Source organism: Actinia tenebrosa, unplaced genomic scaffold, assembly GCF_029948245.1.
Source record: "Actinia tenebrosa isolate PJP-AT-01 unplaced genomic scaffold, QUT_ActTen_1.0 PGA_scaffold0__85_contigs__length_37466705, whole genome shotgun sequence".
NCBI classification, from domain to species: Eukaryota; Metazoa; Cnidaria; class Anthozoa; order Actiniaria; family Actiniidae; genus Actinia; species Actinia tenebrosa.
In genome coordinates this window covers 26,016,878-26,036,816 of record NW_028292569.1, presented here as the reverse complement: position 1 = coordinate 26,036,816, position 19,939 = coordinate 26,016,878, and the positions used below count along the sequence as shown (strand labels likewise).

At 37.5% G+C, this 19,939-nt stretch overlaps 2 protein-coding genes across 2 annotated transcripts in view; both read left to right on the top strand.

Annotated features, from left to right (window-relative positions):
- Window positions 1-8,588, top strand: part of LOC116293925 (uncharacterized) — a 35,246-nt gene extending 26,658 nt beyond the window's left edge. Inside the window, exons 8-10 of the mRNA XM_089037840.1 lie at window positions 192-5,847; window positions 6,217-6,822; window positions 7,034-8,588. Coding sequence (XP_088893966.1) covers window positions 192-5,847; window positions 6,217-6,822; window positions 7,034-7,417 — 6,646 coding nt within the window. The 3' untranslated portion in view covers window positions 7,418-8,588. The remainder of the gene's footprint in view (window positions 1-191; window positions 5,848-6,216; window positions 6,823-7,033) is intronic.
- A 7,583-nt stretch (window positions 8,589-16,171) lies between these two features.
- Window positions 16,172-19,293, top strand: LOC148913945 (putative phospholipid-transporting ATPase IM). The gene is made up of 4 exons (XM_089025636.1): window positions 16,172-16,649; window positions 18,092-18,267; window positions 18,785-18,883; window positions 19,228-19,293. Exons 1-4 carry the CDS (start codon window positions 16,616-16,618, stop codon window positions 19,291-19,293), a joined length of 375 nt encoding a protein of 124 aa, XP_088881762.1. The 5' UTR covers window positions 16,172-16,615.
- Window positions 19,294-19,939: the final 646 nt, after the last annotated feature.

Sequence of the window (19,939 nt, the reverse complement as noted above, 5' to 3'; positions counted from 1 at the left end):
GATATTGCAAAAGCTATGTTCAGTTGTTTTTTTCCACTACTGGGCTGTAAATAAGATAGCAATAGTAGCGACTCCAACAAGAATGAAGGGTTTGTAATATCCTCTGGCTAGGTTATTAATATATTACTAATTAAGGAAGGAAAAACATAAGATGCCAATGACAAACGGTATTTCTTTACTAACATTTGCAGATGTGATGGTCAACTTGGTTCATGCACTGCAGCGGTTACAGATCCCATAACAATTACAACTGGCACAGTTGACTTTCAGAACTCGGCTTACACTTCCTCTGCCTCGTACCAACACAACACCAATGTCCTCTACTTTAAGGTCAATGGTTTCAACATTAGCTGTGGACAGATGACGTACAAATGGTATTTACTAAACGGTTCATCTGCATGTAATACTGCCACAAGCACCAAAGGACAGCTGTCAAATACCAACACAAAGCAGTCAATTACTGGGTTGACACTCCAAGACACTAAAACCTATAAGCTAGCGATACAAGCAGTGGATATGAGAGGAGGCACACGACCATTAGTATGTACCAGTGCTATAACCATAGACACGTCTGTCCCACAAAATGGCTGGGTACTAGATGGTTCTACAGCAGATATCGATTACCAGTCTACTAAAACCATAACGGCAAACTGGGGAGGGTTTACAATTAGAAACGGTGTCCAAAAATACGAATGGAAAGTCAGTTATGTTGCTTTTGGTGGTAGTAACACGGTGGAACTTCTATCTTTGACAAGTACAGGAATAAATACCAGTGCCTCCAAGGTCTTTAGCAATATTGCTGATGGATCAATAATCAAAGTGCTTGTTAGAGCGTATACCAAGGCAGGCCTTTATAGTGAACGCACAAGTGACGGAGTAGTTGTGGATTTGTCTAAGCCAATAGCAGCAAGGGTTTACGATGGTTCTCAAACGGGTGTTGATGCCACGTATGCTAAATGGATCAGCACGTTCAGTGTTAACTGGGCTGCCTTTACAGACCCTCACAGTGGAATGTTGTACTATGAATGGGCTGTTAAACGAAATGGAGCTGGCCTGATATCAGCTTACCTGAAAACTGCACTGAACCGCTCTAGTTCAGCTTCTGGACTCAATTTGGTTTCAGGAGAACGTTACTGTGCTGTTGTGAAAGGCTACAATAAGGCTAAACTGTTTATAGAATCATCTTCGAATTGCGTTCTGATAGACCGTGATCCTCCGCGCGCAGGAAGTGTAAACGATGGGGATGCAAATGACATCCAGCATCAGTCCAATGGTACAACTATATCAGCTAACTGGAATGGCTTTAGTGATGGCAGCAAAGGTAGTGGTGTTGTAGGATATCAGTACAAGATCACTGACAGTAGGAATAATGATGTCGTAGGATGGACATCAGTTGGAATGAAAACATCAATAAGCCATAGTGGACTCTCCCTTATAAGTGGAGTAAAGTACTTTGTTACTGTCAAAGCAGTCGATGCTGTTGGCCTAGCAACCGAAGTAAAGAGTAATGGAGTCATAGTGGATACAACACGACCTGTGTTTACAGGCGAGTTGACGATTAGAGGAGTCAAAGACTTTATCAATTCAACTGCGTGTGTGTATGTATCAAGTAAAACTAATCTACAAGTAACTTGGAACGGGTTTTCGGATGGTCATAGTGGGCTGTATCACTACGAATGGGCAGTCATTCCAGCATCAAGAAATATTACTGCTAGAGATTTTACACGGGTGTCCGGATCAAGTTTGACAACATCTGCATCGTTCTCAAATCTCACCATGGCAGATGGAAGTACGTACCGTGTGGCAATACGAGCCTACAACAGAGCTCTTCTTTACAAAGACGCTTCTGTTCTTGTCATCCCCGATTCTTCCCCGCCACGAGTTGGAATTGTGTCTGATGGTTCAAATGCTGGCTCAGATTATGATTACCAAGCAAGTCTTGCATATGTCAAAGCAACATGGACAGCATTCAAAGAACCTCACACTGGCGTCAGACAATATTACTATGCTGTTGGAAGCTGTATCCAAGGCAACTATCACGTGACGGGTAATAGTTTCATTAAGACGATGCCAGCATCATCTACGTCATTCTTTCTTCAAAACCTTAATCTAGTCCACGGCCAGCGATACTGTACCAAAGTCAAAGCACAGAACATGGCTGGACTCTTCAGCAAAGAGGTTTCTTCTGATGGCTTTATGGTTGATGTTACAGTTCCTGTTACTCGTGAAGCACGAGTGATCGATGGTGTGACACAGACAGATATTGATTATCAGAGTAACGTGACAGAGATGTCAGCAAGTTGGGAAGGCGTTAGCGATCCTGAATCAGGTATCAAATACTATGAATATGGCATCAGTAGGAATCGAACTGGCGTTCCAGATGTTGCCTCATTCAAGAAAAATGGCTTACAGACAAATGCTCGTGCGACTGGGCTATTCTTACACGAAGATGTGTACTATTTTATAGTTTGTGCAGTTAACAATGCTGGTCTAAGAAACTGTTTAAGTTCGGATGGTGTTTTTATCGACACTACACCACCAAGCAAGGGAATCGTCAACGATGGAGTCCTCGAACCAGATCTAAAATATCAGTCCTCGTTGACCAGCATGGCTGCAAACTGGGAAGGGATATGGGATTTAGAAAGTCAGATAGAGAGATTTGAATGGGGAATCAAAGACAACGTCAGTGGGGATGCAGCACTTCCCTTTACCGATGTGGGTCTTGCTACACATGTTAAAAACGACAACCCTCTTACGCTGATAAACGGACGAACCTATCAAGTACACTTGAAGATCTATAATCATGCTGGAGCTGTAAGGCAAATCACCTCAGATGGTGTCACCGTTGATAACACTGCTCCACAACCAAGCATTATATATCCAGGATCTCCTGGAAACACTGATTGGACTTATAACAGGAATGACAACACCTTCTACACCTCAAAAACATCCGACATTTTTGTGTACTGGGATTCATTTGCCGAGCCAGAAAGCGAAGTGTGGTTCTACAAATGGGCCATTGGTACCTCAAAATGTGGAACACAAGTACAGCCACTCATTAATATTGGTGGATTGACAACTGCGAATACTTCGATGTCCGATCTGAACCTTCGGCAAGGCGTTAAGTATTATGTTACTGTGACTGCACGAAACAAGGCTGACTTATTGTCTCGCAGTTGTTCAGATGCGATGCTAATGGACAATACACCGCCTAATGCTGGCTCGGTTAACGTTGGCCGTGCAGACGAACATCAGAAGTACGTTGGATCTGAGATAGTTCATATTTATTGGAACGACTTTACAGACCATGAAAGCGGTGTTGATTTTTGCAATATTTATGTGACAAATACTTCATCGATCATTTTTATCAACAAAGTGCTGAACATGTCAACTGGGATGACCAGCGTGTCGAATAGAGTGTTTGTACCTGGACAGGAATACAAAGCACTCGTTAAATGTTTCAACAATGCACAACTGTTTTTATCTCATTCATCCAACTCTTTTATAATTGATGTATCTGCACCTTTACCTCAAGGACCAGTATCTGCTGGGTATTCACATGATGACACCTTGCAGTATCAAGCTGTCAACAATAGCATCACCATCACCTGGCAACCTTTCAATGACCAGGAAAGTCCAATAAAAGAATACTGGGTAGCTGTGGGAACTTCGCCTTTAGGAGACAATGTTGTAACCATGTCAAATAATCATTTGTCAACAGAGTCAATAAGAACTGACTTAAATCTTGCCCAAGGCGTTATCTACTATATCACTGTTTATGGAGTTAATGCTGCAGGTTTGAATGCTACTCTTCAAGCTCTTCCTCTACGTATTGATGTCACTCCCGCTATATCATCTGATGTAAACATAAAGGATGGATGGGGTGGTGAGGATTGGGATTTCTTCACCCAAAAGGAACCAGTTAGTGGACATTGGGAAGAGGTATCTGACCCCGAAAGTGGCATAGTCAAAAGTGAATACTGCTTAGGACTCAAGCCCTTTGGATGTCAAATTCAAAAGAAGAGAGATATTGGTAACAAAACATCGTTTACATGCCGTGAATGCAAGGTCAATCCAGGAGAACGAGTTTATCTTACAGTTCAACTTACCAATGGTGCTGGGTTATCAGTGACTCAAGTGTCCAATGGGATGCTTCTTGACTCGACCCCGCCTGTAACTAGCAAACTCATTGATGGTGATGACCCGTCTGGTAATGACATCGATACCGCATTGTTTGATTGGAATGTAACGGTGACGTGGCAGGGCGTTGAAGACAGAGAAAGTGGTGTAAAGCAATGCAAGTGGAGTATAGTAGACTATGAATACAAAGAACTGTTTTCTGTAAACATATCTGGGCCATTCAAACTGGGACAAAAGCAAGTCTTGTATGCTGAACAAAAATACAGCTCTTTGCCATTTAATAGCAGTCGCTTGTACTACAACATGATCGAATGTAGCAATGGTGCAAGACTAAATGCTGTGTTTCGTTCTGATGGATTCCGTGTCGTGTCTGAGTGGCCCATACCTGCTTCTGTTCGGGACGGGTATGCGAAGAAAAAAGATATTGATTACATTACAAGTACGAAAAACGTTGGGGCAAACTGGGACGCCTTTAGAGCTGATCAACGCGACCCTGTCATCGAATACTTGTGGGCGATAGGAACAATGCCTGGTAGTGAAGATGTGATGAAGTACAAGAGTGCAGGATTGAGTCTACACGATAAGGTAACCTTGGCAGCTGATGAACCTGACCTTGACGTACTAAATACGGGACAGAAGTATTACATCACAGTCAAAGCAGTATCTGCTAGTGGAATGACCTCGACTCGATCATCTAATGGTTTTACTGTAGACATTACACCACCAGTCAAATCAGATGTTGACGTCACATTCGTTGTTTCTGACCAATCAGCAGGCAAGGTCGATCTGCGCATTGGTTGGTCAGGTGTTAGTGACAACGAGAGTGACATAATGGATTCAGAATACTGTGTTGGAACAACACCTGGTAACTGTTTAACAGATAAGTATTTTGCTGAAGGTGAAACTATAGCGGTACTGTCGTCATTTACACCTATTTCATTAGCCACTTACTACGCTTTGGTTATCGTGCGAAACAAGGCAGGTCTTGCTTCAGTCTTGACGTCGAGGAAAATAGGCATAGATACGTCACCACCGTCACGTGGTCAAGTGATTGACGGGACTGGACGTGATGAAGATTTCATGAACGTAACAAACACTATGTCCTCTCAGTGGGCCGGGTTTGAAGACAGAGATACTAATGTCAAGAACTGCAAGTGGAAGCTGATACAGCAATCTGTTTCAAGTGATGGGTCTTATTTCGGTAATGACAGTATAGTGTTTGAAGAAACAGTCAGTTCACGAGGAAGCAAAACTCGTCATGGATTAAGCCTCAGTCCTGGATCTCGGTACCTGAACCAGGTCACCTGTGCTAATAGAGACGGTTTTACTGTTACATCGGTGTCCAATGGTGTCATTATTGATGTTACTCCACCCACATCAGGAACTGTAGTTGATGGAGATGATGTCTCCAACGACATCGATTTCATGTCTGGAGTCACTGAAGTCAAAACAATATGGCGTGGATTCAAGGATGACGAAAGTGGTATTATGGGTTATCGATGGGCATTAGGAACCTCTCCTGGGAAAGATGACGTCGCTGGATTCCGTGACGTAGGCAAGCAAAGACAAGGGTTTGCAGCAAATGTTAGTCTCTCTCCCATTGGTGCATATTATGTTACTGTAGAAGCAAAGAATCAAGCAGGGATGACGTCTCAGGGATGGTCAGATGGGTTCGTGGTTGACGTCACTCCACCTGAAATTTTGCAGGTAAAGAAAGAAGTACTTTCTCGACCATCTCTCTGTTTTTTATTTTCATATGATTTTTGTTTTTTAATTTAGGCCACGTCCACACGTATCCGGAAATTTTTGCATCCGCAAATTATTTTTTGCGGATACGAAAATGTTTGCGTCCACACGCAGCGTATTCGAATCGTTTTCACCGTCCACACGTATCCGTTTTCGTAAAATTTGCGGATACGGACACGAAAATTTCCGGACACGTGTGGACGCATCCCGTATCCGTAAAAAAAAAATTGCGGATACGAAAATTTGCGGATACGTGTGGACGGGGCCTTATATTTTTGTGTTTTCAGTTTAATAAGAACTGCGGATTTATTGATTTCCCTTTTTTTATAGCTCATACGTGGTAGCAAGGCTTGGATTGGCTCTGACGATAGGATCTCGGCAACCTGGCAGTCACGTGATCCAGAGAGCTTGGTTAAGAACACTGAATACTGTGTTGGTACCACCCCCAACGGATGTCAAATCCAACCCATGAAATCACTTCCTACAAACAGTACACAAGTAACGTGTACTGAGTGCAAGTTGAGTCATTCAGTCAAATATTACGTGACGATAAGAGTATGGAATCAAGCTGGGCTCTATTCTATCGACACAACTGAGGGAGTCCAGGCTGACTTGACCCCACCACTCCCCGGACAGGTTATACCTCGTGATGACGTCATCTCATGTTTACGAAATTGTACTCTATTAACCAACGTCAGTGGCTTTATCGATCCAGAAAGTGGTTTGGGTATTTGTCAGTTTGCGATACGTACGAACAGTTCACAGTATGTCGTACCCTTTACTAACTTCACTCAGCTTACATACGTCCAAGCCAGCGGTCTTACACTCATACCTGGTCAGCGGTACTACACTATTGTAAGATGCGTTAATAATGCTGGGCTTTCTACGAATGCCACCTCTGATGGTGTCCTGGTTGATGTTACTCCACCGAACAAGGTAAGATTGAACATTTATTTCCATTACAGTTCTGGCTATGGGTAATGCTTTCTGATTTCATCCACTTTCTTTTCTGGCTTTCATCTTTGGGCGTTAATACGAAAGAAAGAAATAATACTCAAGGGAATGAAACGTGGCAAACTATCACCCCAACTGACTCGGTCTACAAGGCAAATACGATAACTTACAGTCTAATGTTTCTCTTTCCCAGGGTGTAGTGATCGTCAGTCCTGACCGAACACACGATGTCTACGGTATTCATTCCAGTTGTCATCTTTACAACTCAACAATGCGCATTCATTGGTCAGGGTTTTATGACACCGAGTCCAGCATTACTGGATTCAAAGTCGCTGCCGGCAGACAAGCAAATGTTACTAACATTCTCTCATTTATTGATGTTGGTATAACAACAAGCTTTTTCCTAGACATCGGACCAAGTGAAGGTTTATTTTCTGGTGACATTGTCTATGTCTTAGTTGAGGCTCGTAATGCTGCAGGCCTAACAACACGGGCTGTGTCATCACCTACGAGGCTTGTGGCAGCCGACAACGAACAATATTCACAAGAAGGAGACTTCTTCTGCTTGGATGTCTAATTCTTTATTCAAAAGCGAATGAAGAATTCCTTCAGTTACGAGTTTCTTGGGAACGTGTATTCATGTGTAATTGGCCACTTTTAAAACGAGTGAAGGACTGGGAACGAGTATAAAGAAGGTATTGATATGAATTAATCCCGCTTATTAAAAAATATTTCCATGACGAGAAAGAGCACATCAAAACGAACAGGTTTCTGTAGTTTGGCTTCGATTGGCTAAATAACAGCTAAACTATAAGCAATTTTTTGAGAGGTTTGGGAGGTTGCTACACAAAAGGGATAAAATCCAAAATCTTGGAATTCCAGAAATTTACTAATTTCGATGTACTCTTTCTTGTTATGGTGTTTATTTTTTAACTAAATTAATTCTAAAGACTCGTTCCTAGTCCTAAACTATTTTCTAAAGTGGACAATATACATGCGCATCAGCATGTTGATATATAATAACAAAAGTTTCTCATTATTCACCAGATTTAGACCTCCATTTATTAGTTTTGGTTTGGCCAGCATATTAACTTGTAAAACGCATTCGAACAGCAAAGAGTGTAGATACAACGATAATTAGTGTTTTGCAAATTTTTGTTTTGTAATTTATCGCTTTTATTATAAACTACAAGGTAGTAGGAGTACAGTTGACTAGTAGGAAATGGTTAAACTCGCAATGACTAGACATAGGCATTACGTTTGGAACTTGACACACGAATCAGATGCATACAGCGTTGACTAGCGTGGGTATAAACAAAACGGCATAAGAGGAACGACAAACAAAAGATGTTTGCACTCAAGCTACACCACATTTCACTATGTTCGCTTAGTTATCAGAAAAGGTCTATTTGTCAGTCAATCGGAAGAGGTTACATTTTGCATCTTATTATTATACTCACAGTCAGACCTTTGTAATTGATCTAAAGATATATTGCAAAAGTCGCACACACTTTCGAAAGAACGACGAGTATAGCTTGTTGGCATTTTCTATTTCAGACCACGTGTTATTCCCTAGAGTATCATTTCTTTGTTTAACGGCTGTGCATGAGAAGAATCTGAATCTTATTTCAGGTGAATGACACGTTGTCTGAAATGGGAGGTCTATTCCTTTATTTGCATTTGATAGAGGCATGCGTCACCTTTTGTGTTAACTCTGCATAGACCAAAATAAAATTACTGATCACTAATCCTGGCAATATCCCAGCATTATAGATATATGTACATAAAATCTGCGAAAGTCTTATGTTTGAGTGCACGAGTAGTCTATTAGGTGCGTTACAACTTGTAATCATTCAGAGGTCAACAAAACCGATCGAGCAAAGCCGGAGTAGATACGAATTAAAAAACGTCTGCAAAAGCGTGGGATTCAGAATGTTTTTCAACCATTTAAGAGCGTTATAGCGCAAAGAAAAAAATGTGCGTTTTTATCGAATATACAAAATCATTGGTGAGTAAGCACTTTTCAGCACATTTAGCTAGTTTTATCGGCAGCATATACGAAGCGTTTTGGGGTCATTAGTAGAGTTAATAAAGACAAGTTGCAAGAATTAGTTTAAGATTTTAAAAAGTGAAAGTTTTGGCATTTTGTCAAGCGCATTTTTCACTGCAAGCGTTCATATTCCACCTTCTTAGCACTCGAATATGAATATGCGCAGATGCTTTTCAGCTAGCGTTACCTAACTAGCATTGGTTATTGCGGTAATTTAAAAACAAGAAAAAAAGAAATAAAAAAAAAACGTGTACACTAAGAGCATACGGTAATTAAGACTTTCAAACACTTATTGTGTTTAAAAAGTCTACGCAGAGTCTAAATTACCCTCAAATATGAATAAATATATAGATGACAAAAACGACGGAGTAATTTGGTTTATTGTAATGCATAACACCTGTCATGTTTCTATCGATAGTTATGGCTCACTTAGCTGTTGGTCTGGCTACGTATATATGAATGTCCACGTATTAGCATACAAAATGAACGTATAATATCATATATAATCTTCTTTGAAAGAAAAACTGATATGCAAAGTGTCTCTCTCTTTCAAGGCTGTCACTACGACTTGGAACTCCTATAAAATGAGAGCAGATAAACAGAAATCTTTATTTCAGTAGGTAAGGCGAACCTTTCTTTTATTACAACAATGATAATCTGAAACGTTGCTAAGCGTTTGATATTCAAAATAAATTAGAATCCCTTTCGTAAAATAAATGTTTTGAAAATTTCTTTATTTCGGTTCTGTTTCGTATGGATTTTAGAATTACACGAGTAGAAACTGCCCTCTATGCGAACTTTCCCTACTTAAGTTATTTATCTGCTTGTTATCCAAACAAAAGGCTAAGCATTATATTCTTCAAGTTTGCTAGGCCTTTGTATGTTTGAGTTCCGTTTTATTATTGTTAAACTTAAACACGCCTAAAGCTTTAAAATAGACGATACGAGAACTGTAAACAACATTGATTCATCTCAACTTCTAAGTATTTATTTAAACCTGGAATGAAAATTTTTCAGGCTTCATTTTCTGTTTTTCCTTTTTTTTCCCCAACCAACGTTTTAAGAAATTATAGATATTTCGTTCTCCAAAGCCTTGTGTTTGCTATTAGTGTTGTAGTGTTACTCTAATAATATTAATAATAATAATAATAATAATAATAATAATAATAATAATAATAATATTTTTTTGTTTTGTTTTGTTTATAAAATAATAATAATAATAATGAAAAAATATACTATAATAAAAATATATCTACTAATGCTGATAACCATAAAATCTATTTAGTAAAAATAATTCCTAATAATATATGTAAAGAAGAAAAAAATTAACCTTTTTTTTTCACATTTAGTTATAGCGCCAAAGTTAAAACTTCATCAATAATAATAATAATGTAAACTTTATTATGTTTCTCAAATTCCATCGTAAATCTCGCTATATATAGGCAATTTACGATTAGCTACTTGAATCTTTTACATTTAAGTACATGAAAGATACTAAAAAAACATTAATCTTTTTTTTTTTCACATTTAGTTGTAACGCCAAAGTTAAAACTTCATCAATAATAATGATAATAATAATAATAATAATAATAATAATAATGACTTTATTGGTATACACTCAATTAATGCAAAATCATTAGTTTATATTGAGGCCATAAGAAAGCATATGAAGAGATAAAATATAATAAAGTTTACAAAAAATATATAATCTATGCAATAGAAGACAAAAAAGAGTCAAAATATTCTATTTGGTTTAAATTACAACTGAAACGAGTTGATAAACGCAAATCCTCAAACCAAAACTTGTTGATTATTTCTGATATCTCCATAGCGAAAAAGAAAGCAGGTTAAACATGTTTAAAAAAAGTTGGCTGGTTCTGATTTGCACTGAGTATTTTCAAAGGTTGCTGAAAATATCACAGAATTTTATTTCTATAATTTACTCATATTTTTTTTTAGAATCGCAACATTTTTTTTGTGGTATATAACAGAAACTAAAAGCAAACAATTTGGACATTTTTCAAATTACCTCGTAGCCGTTTTCAGCTGAAATTTTCATTTTATATCTTTAGTTTGATTGCTATTGATTGAAACCTGACGTTTGATGATGTAATTTACTCATATTTTTTCAGAATCGCAACATTTTTTTGTCGTATATAACAGAAACTAAAAGCAAACAATTTGGACATTTTTCAAATTACCTCGTAGCCGTTTTCAGCTGAAATTTTCATTTTATATCTTTAGTTTGATTGCTATTGATTGAAACCTGACGTTTGATGATGTTATCGTCACTATGGTAACGTTATTTTTTAATGTTGAATTTAATCAACTATCAGTTTGAAAAGACTCACTTGAAAAACCGCCAGATAGACCTGTTTTTCCATTAATCACAGCTCATTAATTCCCTAGAGTGTCATTTCTTTGTTTAACAGTTGCACATGGGAAGATGCATGAATATGGATACAACTCAAATCATGTATCCGAAGAGAATGACACGTGATGTGAAATAATGGGAAAACATTGCACCACGACTAATAATTTCTATTACAAATGGAAAATGAAATCTAGAATGAATGGAATATGGAAAATAAACGATAAGAAAACAAAAAGTATAAAGTTTAGCATTTTAATTGGACTTCACTGGACTGCATGAAGTGCGTCACGTGATTTAACACAGGGATCCCAATATTCATAGGAGCTCTAAAATTAAATTAACTTTTCTAATGCTTTGACAAGGAAAGCCATAAAATAGATAATAATAATTGCTTTTGAATTAGTTTCCATTTAAAAACTAACCCCTAAAAAAATATTTTTTTAAATTGTTAATTGTTATCTTTCTCAGTTTCTTTCACTTTTCCTTCATTCGTTCACTTTTATTTTGTGTATATTTTCCTCTACGTTTCACTTATCTATATCTTTTTATCTATTAATTTTCACTTTTCTCAGTACTTGGTAACTTGGTAGAGTGCATTTAGTTACACTGTTGAATAGTGAATAACTTATCTAATTTAGGTGATTTATGCTACTATTCAACAGTTTGACTAAATTCTCTTTAATTCCAAAGATCCAAAGAAAAAATGGTATGAATAAAGAGAGAGAGAAAGAAAGAAAATTCTCATTTCTTAAGGCGCGATTACACATAGCATTTCTTTTAGCCTCCTTCGCAGTCGTTCTTAGGGTCGTCACGCAACGTTTCCCTCCCCACGTTGCGTGACGACCCTAAGAACGGCTGCGAAGGAGGCTACATTTCTTTCTGCAACTCGTCACTAAACGGCGTTGCGACATAAGTTCTATTAGCCTGCGTCACATCCGGAATTTTCTTCGTAAATACCGAAGAAAATTCCGGATGTGACGCAGGCTAAAGTTCTAGGAGCATTACAGTGTGTAACCTACAGCGCATATTTGAAAAAAAATGTTGCGAGACAAGTTGCAGTAATTGCTTGCTTGTCCGTTGCACCGTGTAAACACTCTTGCAACTTGTGTCGCAACGCTGTTGAGAGATAAGTTGCAGAGAAAATTGCTACGTGTTAAAAATGTTAGTAATTTATGGATGTGAAATCCATTTGTCAGAAAACAGTGACGTCATTCGACAGCCTTCTTAATTTTACAAATTCACTATATTTTATTACGGTATTCCAGCCTAGAAACGGATTGGCTTATAAAACAAAGCAGCATATATCTATAATTATCGCAATAATAATGGCATATATAAATTAACATTAACATTACAATGCCTTATTTGATGGTAAATTCTTTCATAGGATGTGTGTAACCGTTCATCGTTCATCGTTTTACTCTGACCGACTGCCTGACGGGTTAGATCTAGAAATCTGATACCCAGAAATGCCAGCACTATGCAAGGGACTACAAGTCATCGACAGAGAAAAATCCAAGACATACCAAGTAAGTAGAATAGGAAGATTACAGCTAAGTCTCTTAAATTAACATAAAGACGAACCAGGCATGACTACAATAAACAAATATATATGTAGCTAAAAACATTTAAACGGAGTAGTTAATATTTGAAGCTTCCTCATAGAGTTGTATTTAAAGAATACTTCGTACAGAATAATGCTTTTTAGATTTCTTTAACCAGAAAAAAATGGATTAAGATTTCATAAAAGACTACCTGATCTAAAATTTGATGTTCTGTATGTCAAGTTTACGACAACGTTGCTGTAGCAACTGACGTGACTCAAAATTCACAGCAAAACTTGTGAATGCAAGTGTAGCTTTACTAGTATTAGCCAGTTCAATCTTTCTAAGTTGTAAAATTGTTTTTACTACGCCATAGAATGCATGCCAAGTGAGTTTAGGGATGCGAAGGGGTAACAGACACTGTAATATTTTTAGGGATGAAGGATAGCAACTGAATAAATTTTAGGATAAGGGATACTAAACTGGTTAATCATTGTAAGTCATAAATAAGTCATGTTCCGGTGAAAAATGAAATCAAGCAATTAAAAGAAATGATCTTGGTAATTTAAGAGATAAAAGATAACTGTTCTGATAATATCGAAATATGACTTTACCTACCCCCTCCCCCAGAAAAGGATCTCAATACAAACCAGTCGTGACCATAGGAACGTGGGTCATCATAGAAACGTTGGTTTCGGCAAGAAAAATTAAGATATGAAAAGTTAGAAAGAAAGAAAGAAAGAACAGAAAGAAAAGAAAGAAAGAACGAAAGCACGAAAGAAGAAAGAAAAGAACGAAATGAAAGAAGAAAGAAAGAGAAAGAACGAAAGAAAGAAAGAACAACGAAATAAATAAAGAAGACAGAAAGAAGGAAATAAATAGAGAGAGATAGATAAGAGAGAGATATAGTTAGAGATTATAGATCGATAGAACAAAACGAACGAACTAAGAACATAACACAGGACTCAATATTTTTTTGGTGTTTATCATTCTGTTACGGTCATTGACACTGTCGTTCGTCGTAGTTTCTTAAGCGAATATGAACTCAATAAAAACCACAGTAATGACAAACGGAACTTAATAAACGGTACCATATAACCGGCTAACGTTACCGTTACTATGGAATCACTTTAAAGAAACCGAAGACTGTAAATAAAAGCAGAAAATAATCAGACAATTTGGCAACATTTTAGCATTATTAAAGCGATTATTTTCCTAATCCTTTCGACTTCCATTGTCTTCAAGATGGGTGACTTCCGAAGACGGAACTGACTTTTCTTTACTTTTAATTTAATTTTGCCTTGCAAAAAAATGTTGATTCATTTTGATAAATGAAACGCACAGCGGAAAGTGCGACTTACAGCGGGAAAAAAGATGAATTAAATTTTGTATTGTATGATACTTCCTTTCAAATGCCCGAGGTTTGTAAAATGGCTCTCTTGTATTTTTCTTTCTATCGCAAACAAGGGAGCACGTTAAAATTTTGATTGTGTTGGTTTATCTTCGATTTTATCGCACGTATTCTCAGATATAGCAAGCGTTCCTTGTATTTCTTGTTTACGCGCGCGCGCTACACTTCATGGCAGGCGTTCTTTGCTTTAGTCGGGCTAGCGAATTTACTCCGAAAACCGACGAATATTTTTGCGAGGAGCGGAGCGACGTGTAAAAAAGGAGGTCCTATTACACTCGTCATTCCCTTCCTTACATGATCGTAAGCCATTCGGATCGGCCGAAACCAAAACACTACGAGGAACGCCTGTCACAAGATGGATTGCGCGCGCTAGATAGATCAACCAAGAACAATGACCTTCCTTACACAAACAAAATTTTAATGTGCTCCCTTGTCGCAAATATCCCTTTTTTACTAATACGGCGGCCATCTTGAATTATGGGATGCTGAGGGCAGTCTTTTAGCTGTTTATTCGTGGGTGGTGAAAACTTGTTACTTGTGCACTAAGTCTGGGAAGCCTGAGCTGATATAACAAAAATCTAGTGTACACCTTCCCATAGATATGTAAAACTTCAACCACTGTAAATCTAAATCGCCTCTTCAATTTGATTGGGCGTAACGTTTACCCATTTCAGACCACGTGTCATTCTCTCGGAGAATAAGATTCGTTGTTTGAGTTGTGTCCATAAGCATGTGCAATATTCTCTTGGCATCTGATGTGTTATCTCGTGCACCATGATCGGATACAGGCTAGGGAATAACATTTGGTCCGAAGAAATAGAAAACCATTACGTCCAAGCTAAAAGGGTCTATTTACTGTAGCTTTACATAAACTTTAAAAACTGTGTAAATTAATATACGATACTTTTTTCACCTTTTATCATCCGAAATCACAAGCTAAAGACTGAAATCTTCGTCGGTCTTAAAATATTTACGACTTGCTGAACTTAACCGCAAACAATCATTGTGGTCAAGTGGTCATGATGAAAAACAATGGTGATGTAGGAAAAACTACTGGAGAAAAAAAAAAAAGATGCTAAAAAGCCAACTTTATTTTCGTTGAAGAGCAGGGAACAGTTCCTTAGTTTCCCGAGTCTAAAGTAATGTCGAATTGCCAATTTAAAAGCCTGATTTTTGAGAAGGGAAAAAGGACGCGCGGCGAATAAGGATAAGCATGTTACAAAGGAGAGAACCAGCACTAAGAAACTCTTTTGGCTGTATGATGATAGCATGGAGAAAAATACAGATATATCCTTTCGGGGGGACGGGGAAGTGGAAGGACATCTGGTTTATCGAAACCATAGCTACAGCGATAAGAGACGACACCTGTTAGCCCGCTCTACGGCAGTATTTATTGTATTTGATTCATAAGCCTACCTAGCATCGCTTTCTAAATCAAGCGTAACCACAGACACCTGACTAGTGAATAGACTTGTGGAACCTCTGAAATTAAATTTGGAAATGAAAATGTTACCAAATAATTTACTGGTAACGTCACTTGTAATGGGAAATGGGATTGTTGACTAAAGATCTTCTTTCCAAAATCTTTGACGATAATTTCAATGCCTCCTTTCAGAAATTTTCACTGAATAATGTAAAATAAAAAGAAGTGCATGTGTTTGTTTTAACGGCCAGTGGCAAATTCGCCGACGGTGGCCGCTTAACTGTTCTGTACCCGCCCCCTCCCCCCTTCCTCATACAAGCCCCGCCCTAGGTTGAAACCGCCATCAAACGAAGAATAAGATAAGTATGTTCCACGCTAAAAACAAACGGGAATCAAGCTGGTAGCAGTTAGAATACTCACTAAGCTTAATTATATTTTATTCATGAAGTATGAATTTAAAATTTGACAACTAATTAAGTCTGTACAGGGAAAAACACCATGGTTGAGCGGTTGCCGCATGTACTACTATTTTTTTATCACATATTTATTCAGCATAGGTGATGAAAAGAAGGATTTCAAAATTACTTCTCTTTTTATTATTTAACTGTTTCTTCTATAAAGCGTTTATAAATTTGTTCCGATGCAAAAACGACTGCAAAACCTGGATATTCATAACTGCCGTGGATGCTGGGCTTCCTGTGTACGCTCGTTCGTTTTCTTCGCTGTCCTAACGGTGCTTGAAAACCAAACAATCTTTATGCTTCAAAAACCAAGCTAAAAAACGACCTAAGCTAGAGCAAATGCTCACAACATCTCTATAGAGATAGTATTCCTGTCCTGAGAAGAGCTTATAGTGAAAGGGGAAAAAAATGCCGTGAGCTCAGCTTCGAGTTCCTGTTTATCAACTCGGCGAAAATATTCTGAAACACTTCTATTTTAGCAGAAAATAATTCGCTTTAATCCTAAAAACAAAATGCCTAAAGCGAAACGAAGAAGTACACGAAAAGGTAATGCATTTTCATTATTATAATATACTTAGAAATCTTAGAAAGACTTTATTTGGGAGTCATATTTCCTTATTCAAGCTCGTTTGAGGTTTGTGAGGCGGGTTCAAATTAGAATATTTTGGTTAATAATCCAATCTTAAAGACTTTATTTTCACATTTATAATTGGAAAGGGCTCTAAATATTGGAGTACTTGTGGAGATTACTCCTATATTGAGAGTGAAATTGTATAAAATTCGCTGAAATTCTGAGGTTTAGTGCTGAGGTCACTTGATGATAAGCCATCGCTTAATGGAGATTTTGAGTTAAAAATTTTCAGCCTTATTTATTTAGGCATTTTATATATTTATTTAATCTAGGTCTTAAAAGAACTGAGATCATTGACATCTCAGATCAACGATGTTTTACAACATTTTAATGATTTATAGTACGGGTTTTGTGTTATTCTAGTATTGATATTGAGCTCACAGTTTAGGTGAGGTCAGTACAAGAATACATCTAAGATTTCTTTGTTTGTAAATCTAAATTATACACAATACTTTTTATTAATTAAAACCATCAATTACGATTTGGTTTCTTTAGTTTGTTAAGATTCCTTGTCCAGAAAAGTTGTCTTTGAAAGCGGTTTAAGTTAAGGTTTAATTTGCGAATATGTAGACTAAATCTGTTAATATTTTATGGCTAAAGTACTGATACACTTTCATATACACTCAATTGAAGAATCGTTGTCGGGTTCAGAAACATAGAACTTAAAAGCTGAGACTGAAATGGCACATGGGAAGTACGTTAATTAGATGCATGCTGTGACCAGCAACCCGTGGCATCATCCACTGTTTTTAATACGCGTTTGGCATTCTAAACCGACTGCATGGATGGCGCAAATGAATAAATTATAATATAATTATGTCATTTCCCATGTGCCATTTTGGTCAAAGCTTTTATGTTATATGTTTCTGAACCCGACAACGATTCCTCAATTGAGTGTATACACTGTAAATGTACCGGGACATGTTATGCAATTGTCATGAAACCATATATACATAAAGGCAAAGTCTTTTCAAATTTTTGTATCATAATATTTCAGACTCCTATTTAATTTATTGTTCACAATTTGAACAAACCCTAAATAATTCAAAAATCTTAAAATGTTTTTGGTTAGAACTATGAAATCCAATACAACAATTTACTTTTTTGCACAATGTTTTCCCATTTCAGACCAGGTGTCACTCTCTTGAAATTGAAATTCTTTGCTTGAGATGTATCTATATTCATGTGTCTTCTCATGTTAAACATTATTCAACAAAGAAATGATACTCTAGGGAATGACACATGATCTGAATAATTTGGGAAAACTTAATAATTTTCACAGTTTACCCCCAAGCATAAAAGGGTTATTAGGACGGTAGAACTGTGAAATTAATTTTTTTCTACTTTCTTTCATCAGGACAGGCTGGTCGTGTTCTTCAGATCAACAACAGAGAACACAACGAGCAGTACAAGTATGCCGACAACTTCATCAGGACATCAAAGTACACACTACTCACATTCTTGCCTATCAACTTGTTTGAGCAGTTCAGAAGAATTGCAAACATGTATTTCTTACTGCAGATTATAATTATGGTAAGAATGGCATCTATATGTATTATTATAGTAATCCTTTTTCCATAAAAAGATTAGATTATGTGAGTGAAGCACAGGTTGCGTGCGTAACCTGTTGCCAATGCAATCTTGTTTCCATTCCTGGGCTCTTTTGTATATGAGTCAGGGTCATTTTCAATAGAAATAGTCCTTTTGTTGGCTGATACACAGACAATGATCGGCCAACTTACAGTCAGCGGATTGTCGACTACCACATGGCAGTTGGTCATAAAGCACACTATTACCCCTACCACGTGTCTATTTTTACTCTAATTTTTCTTATTTTAACAGGATGTTTGCAAAATGGCATTGACCTCTACTACCAGACTTCCTTGCGCACTTTATTTTGTTTGGTTAATTTGCACCAATTGTCTTACTATTCTCATGAGGGAATACTAATTTAAATACAAAAAGAATATTCACAAAGCATTATGGTAGTATTTGTCAAATGATGCCGTTATGCAAACGGCCTATAATGATGTAATTTATTGTCTTTCAGTCTATCCCTGCCATTACTGCATTAAAGCCAGAATCAACCGCTGTTCCCTTGTTGTTTGTTCTTGCCGCTACAGCTGTCAAAGATGCATATGATGATATTGTAAGTTAGAAACAAATTTGGCATCTAGAACCTCAGGTTTTCACTTGCAACAGAATCAGAGTTAGAGGCAGAAGCATAGTCGGAAGCAGCTTATGAAGAAATAAATTGGAATCACAGTCAGACGCACATTGGAAATTGAAAGGATTGAAAGGCTTTCTTTCCTTGGCTTATGCTTACGCTTATGACAAGCAGATTTCACTCAACAGTTATGAATGAACTGTTTCAAACTCTAATTCCAACTGGCTGATTCTGTCGCAAGTGAATACCAAGCTCAAGTTGATGGCTAAATTTACAGTTAGAACATTGCCAAAAACTTAGTCAAACTTTTCCACCTCTTCTATTAGAAAAGACACAGGAGTGACAAAGGAGTCAACAATAGGAAATGTCAAGTGTTAATAAACAAAAGGTAATGACAATCAACTTTGAGTGTTGACGTATACTCACCTTATCCTGTTTTACCATGGGATAATTAATGTGCAGATAACATTGAGGGGTGTGGGATTGTGGGATGTTGGGAGTTAAGTAACGAGGGCAAAACAATTGTCATCTCACGGGACCCGATTTAGGGTGGAGGGGTGGTGTTACCCGGTACCTACCACCTCTGGAAGTGAAATCTTAGATTTTGTCCCCAAATATCTCCAAAACTAAAAGCCAAATCACAAAAATGAATGGACTGTCCATCTGCATGCATGCTAAAAACATATTTGTTTACAGAAATTGCCGCTACAGACCCCCAGTACCGAGCATTTGAACAGGTCTCTGAGGGGGAAGGGGGTATATACCGGTACCCACCACCTTAATTCATAAAATCGGGTCCCTATTTTGGATGATTGTTTTGACCTCGCCCCTAACTGCCTCCTTCCTGCAAAAAAAAGCATTGGGCATTGTTTAAGGATTTAGTCATTAGAAATAAAATTGCTATCAAAATCAGTCATATGGCTTAATTGCAGCCACTTCCGAGCCCACGGTGTTGTTATGTCAATATCATGTAATGGTGCTTGGTTTTTCTAAATTACTCTAAGTTCCATTTTAATCATTTAGCGTGAAACAAAGAAA

Coding starts and splice junctions, on each gene's coding strand:
- LOC148913945 (XM_089025636.1), top strand. CDS start 16,616: ATGCCTAAAGCGAAACGAAGAAGTACACGAAAAG. Junction 16,650..18,091: donor ACGAAGAAGTACACGAAAAG/GTAATGCATTTT, acceptor TTCTTTCATCAG/GACAGGCTGGTCGTGTTCTT. Junction 18,268..18,784: donor TACTGCAGATTATAATTATG/GTAAGAATGGCA, acceptor ATTGTCTTTCAG/TCTATCCCTGCCATTACTGC.